Here is a 7129-nt window from a genome sequence, read left to right as displayed (position 1 = left end):
GAGAGAGGGAGCGGCAGAGGGAGAGGGAGAAGCAGGCTCCCTGCTGAGCAGGGAGCCCAACGCGGACGCTTAACTGACTGAGCCACCCAGGCACCCTATTTGTTGTTTTTATTTTTAGCATTGAAGTATAGCTGACATCCGATGTTATATTAGTTTCAGGCGTACAACACAGTGATTTGACAAGTCTGTACATTACTCAGTGCTCACCACGGTAAGTGTGGTCACCATCTGTCATCATACAATGTTATTAAACTACCATTGCCTCTATTCCCTATGTTGTACTTTTCATCTCCATGACTTATTTATTTTGTAACCAGAAGTTTGTACCTCTTAATCCCCTTCATCCATTTCACCCAGTCCCCCACCCCATGACCACCGAGTTATTTTTGGTTTTGAGTACCATTATGAACTTGGAGTAACTCTTGAGGGACATGGCATTGCTCAGCGATCTACCTCCAGCCTTTACTTCTGGAAACTGTGCCTCAGGAGGGTGGAATGGGGGAAGGGGATGGAGGCTGGCCTCCCCCAGCAGAGGCAGAAAGCAGTGCAGAGGCAGAGAGCAGTTTGGAAAAAGATGGCAAGACTGGGGAGGGAGGAAATCTTGGGGACTTCCATATTCATTCATACTGAAAAAGTTCTGGTTTCCAAAGTCATTAGTCCTTATATAGTTGTTGCCTTGGTTTCATAGAGTTTTCCACATTGCCTTAGAAATGGCTGAATCCATCTTTAAAAGCCTCCTCCAGCAACCAGGAAAGAAAAACAGCCTGAAGCTCTGGGAAGGGAGTGTTTCTTCCATGTAGGAGAGAAAGCAAGTGGCCTTTGGAATGTTAGGGATAAGGGTTGGGGCACCAGTTGCTTTACCTGAAACAAATTTAAAAATCACCACCTGAGATTCTGATCCAGTTGGTCTGGGGTGGGACCATGGAATTGGCAGTTTTTGTGAGCTTTTTGCAAGGTGATTCCAACGTTCAACAGGGGCCATTTCCACGCCCCCTAGAACTCTAACAGGCCAATGAAATTGTGCCATACTTACAGTCTCATCACCTTGATCCAGCAGCCTGCTTCTAGTAGACGCTGTCTCTACCATGTTATTCAGAAGACTAAGCTAGGAAAGATGATGCCAGGGACACCCCCTCTCCCCTTGGGATGCTGAGGCCTGATGTTGGCTGTGTTCCAACCCACAGGTCTTTTTTTTTTTTTTTTAATTTTATTATGTTAGGTTAGTCACCATACAACACATCATTAGTTTTTGATGTGGTGATCCATGATCCATTGTTTTCGTATAACACCCAGTGCTCCATGCAGCACGTGCCCTCCTTAATACCCATCACCGGGCTAACCAATCCCCCCTCCCCCCTCCCCTCTGAAACCCTGTTTGTTTCTCAGAGTCCATAGTCTCTCATGGTTCATCTCTCCCTCCAATTCTCCCCCCCCCATTTTCCCCTTCCTTCTCCTAATGTCCTCCATGCTATTCCTTATGTTACACAAATAAGTGAAACCATATGATAATTGACTTTCTCTGCTTGACTTATTTCACTTAGCATAATCTCCTCCAGTCCCATCCATGTTGATGTAAAAGTTGGGTATTCATCCTTTCTGATGGCTGAGTAATATTCCATTGTATATATGGACCACATCTTCTTTATCCATTCATCTGTTGAAGGGGATCTTGGCTCTTTCCACAGTTTGGCTATTGCGGACATTGCTTCTATGAACATTGCGGTGCATATGGCCCTTCTTTTCACTACATCTGTGTCTTTGGGGTAAATACCCAGGAGTGCAATTGCTGGGTCATAGGGTAGCTCTATTTTTAAATTTTTGAGGGACCTCCACACTGTTTTCCAAAGTGGCTGTACCAACTTGCATTCCCACCAACAGTGTAAGAGGGTTCCCCTTTCTCCACAACCTCTCCAGCATTTGTGGCTTCTTTCCCTGTCCATTTTTGCCATTCTAACTGGTGTAAGGTGGTATCTCAATGTGGTTTTGATTTGGATTTCCCTGATGGCTAATGATGATGAACATTTTTTCATGTGTCTGTTAGCCATTTGCATGTCTTCTTCAGAGAAGTGTCTTTTCATATCTTCTGCCCACTTTTTGCCTTATTTGTTTTTTGGGTGTTGAGTTTGAGAAGTTCTTTATAGATCTTGGATACCAGCCCTTTCTTTACCTGTAGTGTCATTTGCAAATATCTTCTCCCATTCCAACCCACAGGTCTTTAATATAAGACACATCACTCTGCCCCTACCCTCGACTCCAAGGATAGCTACAATAAATTTGTGCTGGGCACTGTTCTAAGTGCTTTAAACTTTTCACTATCTCTAACAGGTTGGTATCATCTTCACTTAAAAGATGAGCAACCGGGGATCTGAGAGAGTTAAATGACTTGCTAAGGTCACAAGCCTGTGTCTGGACAGTTCGTGGGCTCTTTCCTAACACGAGCTGTCACTTACAGGTTGTGACTTTAAGCGCACGCCCTCTCAAGGAGCTGCCTCCTCCCTTCCTTTGTACAGTAAAATATTGACTCAGGGTGTAGGGGCTATCTGCACAGGGCCTGTGAAAGGTGGGGAAGGCCTGGCCTGGGGTGAGGGATTCTGAATCCCTGTTCCTCAGCATCAGGCACTAGTAGCCCCCTGCCGTGGGAATGGGCTGTTCCCCACCTTCCTTCACAGCTCAGGGGTCTGGTGTGTATGGGTAAAGTCTGGAAAGCCTTAGGCACTTCTACCTCGGACCCTTCCTGTGAGCACAGCTCGCACCCACAGCTCTTACCTCACTTACCCTTCCCCTGAAAATCGCATCAATCCTATCCTATCCTACCTGTCCTATCCGCTGCCTATCGCCACCCCCAATTTCTGTCTAGAATACACTTGTTGATCACCCCTGTCCTATGATCGCCCATCTCAAAAACTGACGCCGCCATGCCCCCTGGCCATAAACTCTGACCTCACCCTAGCACAACTCTCCTGCGACATTCAACCAGCCACTCAGCCGCCCGCCCCGCCCCCCACTCCGCCACGCGGGGCAGCTGTTGCACCCGTCGCTCCTTCCCATCCCCGCTGCCCAAGGACAGGCCAAGTCTCCGAAGCCATCTCGGCCTCAGTCCTTCCTAGCCCCGGCCCCAGCCCCGGGCCCCGTGTGCCACCTGAACCAAACCAGCTGCGGTTCCCTGACGCTCCCGGGCTGCCTCCAGCCCCAGGCCTCGGCCCCAGGCTGCCCGCCCCGCCACCCGGCGGCTCCAGAGCGCCGCACGCCCGCACTGCGACGGAAGCCCGACTTCCCCGCCTGGCTCCCCGCCAGCGACGCCGGGAACGCCGCCTCCGCCCCGCCCCGCCCGGAGCCCAACCCGGACGAGGCTTTCGGTTCCCCGGAGTCCCGCGGCCATCGCCGGCTCCCCGGGCCTGCAAGCCCCGCCCCGATTGGCTGCCGCCGGGTCCGCCTGCCCCCTTGGGCCCTCGGGACGGCGGCGGGGACAGCGTGGGACCATGGCCGGGATCCGCAAGCTGGAGCTGGAGGAGGCCCTGGTGCTGGGGTCTGGCTGGCGGCACGCGTGCCACGCGCTGTTATACGCGCCGGACCCCCGGAGGCTGTTCGGCCGCATCCCGCTCCGCTACGCAGTCCTGGTGAGAGGGGGCGCCCCGCCCCTCCCCCGCCCCCCGCCCCTCCCTCGCCCCTCCCCCGCCCCCGTCCCCGGGGACGCCGGCCGGGCGCCCGGGCCACCCCGCTTCCTCTCCCGCAGATGCAGATGCGCTTTGATGGGCGCCTCGGCTTCCCCGGCGGCTTCGTCAGCGTGCAGGACGGCGGTCTGGAGGCCGGGCTGAACCGCGAGCTGACCGAGGAGCTGGGCGAGGCCGCGGCCGACTTCCGCGTGGAGCGCGCCGACTACCGCAGCTCGCACGCGGGGCCCGGGGCGCGCATCGTGGCCCACTTCTACGCCAAGCGCCTGACGCTCGAGCAGCTGGTCGCGGTGGAGATGGGCGCCCCGCGCGCCAAGGACCACGGGCTGGAGGTGGGGCCCGGCCCGGGAACCCCACCCCCATGGCCTCCCTGCCCCAGAAAGCGGATCCCCCACTTTCCTGGGGGGTAGTTGGAATCTTGGGCTTCTTTCATCTGGTTGACAAGCCACAGCCAGCGTAATCTCCCCCCAAGGTCTCTGTCCCTTTTCCCCTTTTTACCGGCCTCTGAACACACCTATCCAAATCTCTCTTGTCCCTGTTGATTTGGCCAAGCCTTGCACCCTAGGCCTCTCTTGGGTAGAAGATGTGGCCTGATGCGTTGTGGGGCTCCTTCGTCGTTAGGCTAGGAGAGTAGGGGAGTAGATTGTGTATGGAGATGGTTCTCAAACTTTGGCAGGTATCAGGACCAGCTGGGAGGCTTATTACTGACCCACTCCCAGAAATTCTGGTTCAGAAGGACCTGATTATTTGCATTTTTCAAAAGTTTCTTTTTTTTTTTTTAAGATTTTATTTATTTATTTGAGAGACTGCGAGCAAGAGAGCAGAGAGAGAGGGAGAAGCAGACTTCCTACTGAGCAGGGAGCCCGATGTGGGCCTCGATCCCAGGACCCTGGGATCATGACCTGAGTCGAAGGCAGATGACACTTAATCGACTGAGCCACCCAGGCGCCCCTTGCATTTTTCAAAAGTTTCTAAATGGTGCTGATAGGGCTGGTCTGGCGTATTTTTGGAGAACTACTGGTGTAGGGCCAAGCATGCATCCTGGAGGGGAGAGGCACTACCTGTGTAGTGATGTAGGAGGGGTTAGCATTTATGAAGCTGGATGGCAGGGTCATTCGTCTGCGGAGAGCTGGGCCCACTAGGTATAAGATATAAGTCCTCAGGCCTAGTTCTGCTGGACTAATAAGGGATGAGACCTCTGATCTGGAAAGATCTGTCTAGGATGAGCTCCCTATCTCGTCGTCACCAGTCTCCTCCCTTTCCCAGGTGCTAGGCTTGGTACGGGTGCCCCTATACACCCTCCGGGATGGTGTGGGAGGCCTGCCTGCCTTCCTGGAGAATTCCTTCATCGGATCTGCGAAGGAGCAGCTGCTGGAAGCCCTCCACGATCTAGAACTGGTGGAGCCTGGTTCTATTACAGCCTGGAAGGTCTCCCTACCTCGCTAGAGGCAACCGTCTGTGGACCCACGGAACCTGAGATGAGGATCTTGGTACAAAGGAGGGGAGGAAGGAACGGGGAAGGTTTTCTCTTCCGGGCCTGGGCCTGATAGATGATAACAGATTAAAAGAAGTATGTGTAGTACATTTGAGCAGAGCCCCCTGCCCCCCCCCCCCCCCCCCCCGGCAAGCAACTCTCAACATCCAGAGCAAAAATGGGCAGCTCATCGCAGGGGCCCTGGCAAATTCTCAGAGCCGGCCTCCTCTGTCCGTTTGCACACACACAGCATGGCAGCCCCCGGACATGTGAATGTGCAGTCCGTGCCCACATACAAGCTGACGCCTCCCCCACAACCCCCCTGTGCAGTTTAACCAGCAAGTGGCACGTGTGGGGTCTAGCTTGTCATCAGAGCTGTCTCCTTGTTGGGGGGGAGCCTCTGAACCAGGGGAACGTCTCTGCCCACCCTCCTACATGGCTGTTCTCCAGGCTCTAGCCCAGTCCGTGCTTGCTGGAGAGGAGAGAGAGAGAAGCAGAGGACCCCTTTCCCCTGAAAATGGCCGCATCCTTGCCTGGGTGTTGGCAAAAGCAATATACTCCTGAAAGGTGGTAGAGGGTCCTAACCAACCTCTTGCCCTCTTCTGAAACTGAGCAGAAGGGGTGAGAAAAATGGCCGGGTCTCCTTGGACTTGAGACTTCTGAGTCCTGGTGCATCTCCTCCAAAGCTTTCACCTGGGATTCCTTAGACTGGGCACATCAGAAGGGAATGGACCCAGCCCTGGTCTAGCCCTGTTCTGACCAAAAGAGCCTGCCAGTAAAGAAGGGCTTAGAGCTGAGCCTCAAAGCCCTTCAGTTTTTGGACAAGTCATCTGTCTGAGGTATCGGAAATCTAGGGATGAGAGAGCCATAGGTCTTGCTCTCCACGGGGTTAAAGGGCTAAATGGCAAATATTTCAGGCTTCGTGGGCCACATGGTTTTTGTAGCATCTGCTCAGCTCTTTCGTTTCAGAAGTAGCAATGAACAACACATAATGGGCATAGCTGTGTTCCAGTAAAACTTACTTCATCAAAGGAGGTGACCAGCCTGAGGGCAATAGTGTGTCAACACTTGCTCTAGAAAGGACGATAAGTGATCGATTTAATTATGATGTTATGGTGCCTATTTACTTGTTTCATTTATGTCCGTGTTAAGAAAATAAAAGATCGATACAGGTCTCGCCTTGATATGTTTTACTTTCGCTAAGGCGGTCTGGCAGGGCCGGCCCTCTCTGAAGAGCGTGCACGCCGAAGGATAAGCAGCAAGTACCAGGTAGGAGTGTGGGGGGAGTATTCTAGGCATTCCAGGGAGTAGCACGTGTCAGGGTTCTGAGGAGGAATCTTGGCAGATTATCCCACACCAAGGGGAGGGGAATTAAACTTCATTTCTTGACTGGGGTGGCAGAGGGATAAGCAAAGAATTTGCAGTCATCTTTAATTTCCCAGAGCATGGTCTAGAAATGAAGAAGGCCAGTAATTAGGCTCTAGTAAGTAAGGGGAGAGGATGCTGGAGAGCGGGCAGGAGCCAGATGGCCCGTCACAAGGCCTGGCCAGGGGCTGGCGGTGTGTGCAGCTCGGACTGGAAGGGGATAGGAGAGGGAGTGGGAGATGAGGGAGGCTACCACGTAGCTTACGTGGGAGATGGTGGTGGTCAGCCGCGGTGGGAGAGGAGGTGGGGAGAAGTGGATGCATTTGAGAGAGGTGTTCCTGGTGTCATTGACAGGCCCTCTGATGGACTGAGTGTGGGGTGAGGTGAGGGAAGAGAGGATTCAAGGATGACTTTTTAGGGGCGCCTGGGTGGCTCAGATGGTTAAGCGTCTGCCTTCGGCTCAGGTCATGATCCCAGGGTCCTGGGATCGAGTCCCACATCGGGCTCCCTGCTCCTTGGGAGCCTGCTTCTCCCTCTGCCTCTCTCTCTCTCTGTGTCTCTCATGAATAAATAAATAAAATCTTTAAAAAAAAAAAAAAAAAAAGGATGACTTTTTGGT

At 53.4% G+C, this 7129-nt stretch overlaps 1 protein-coding gene across 1 annotated transcript; it reads left to right on the top strand.

Annotated features, from left to right (window-relative positions):
• Positions 1 to 3333: 3333 nt before the first annotated feature.
• On the top strand, positions 3334 to 6319 carry NUDT16 (nudix hydrolase 16). Its single transcript, XM_036072846.2, has 3 exons — positions 3334 to 3617; positions 3734 to 4003; positions 4938 to 6319. Exons 1-3 carry the CDS (start codon positions 3480 to 3482, stop codon positions 5115 to 5117), a joined length of 588 nt encoding a protein of 195 aa, XP_035928739.2. The 5' UTR covers positions 3334 to 3479; the 3' UTR covers positions 5118 to 6319.
• The last annotated feature ends 810 nt before the right edge of the window (positions 6320 to 7129 follow it).

The sequence above is a fragment of the Halichoerus grypus genome, chromosome 1 (assembly GCF_964656455.1).
Source record: "Halichoerus grypus chromosome 1, mHalGry1.hap1.1, whole genome shotgun sequence".
Taxonomy (NCBI): Eukaryota; Metazoa; Chordata; class Mammalia; order Carnivora; family Phocidae; genus Halichoerus; species Halichoerus grypus.
Note: the sequence above shows the minus strand (reverse complement) of the source record. Positions and strands in the feature narration are given on the sequence as shown.

Bases quoted from the DNA above. Each gene is read 5' to 3' on its own strand.
- NUDT16 (XM_036072846.2), top strand. From the start codon at position 3,480: ATGGCCGGGATCCGCAAGCTGGAGCTGGAGGAGGCCCTGGTGCTGGGG. The intron at 3,618-3,733 runs GTGAGAGGGGGC...CCTCTCCCGCAG, and splicing joins CGCTCCGCTACGCAGTCCTG to ATGCAGATGCGCTTTGATGG. The intron at 4,004-4,937 runs GTGGGGCCCGGC...TCCCTTTCCCAG, and splicing joins CCAAGGACCACGGGCTGGAG to GTGCTAGGCTTGGTACGGGT.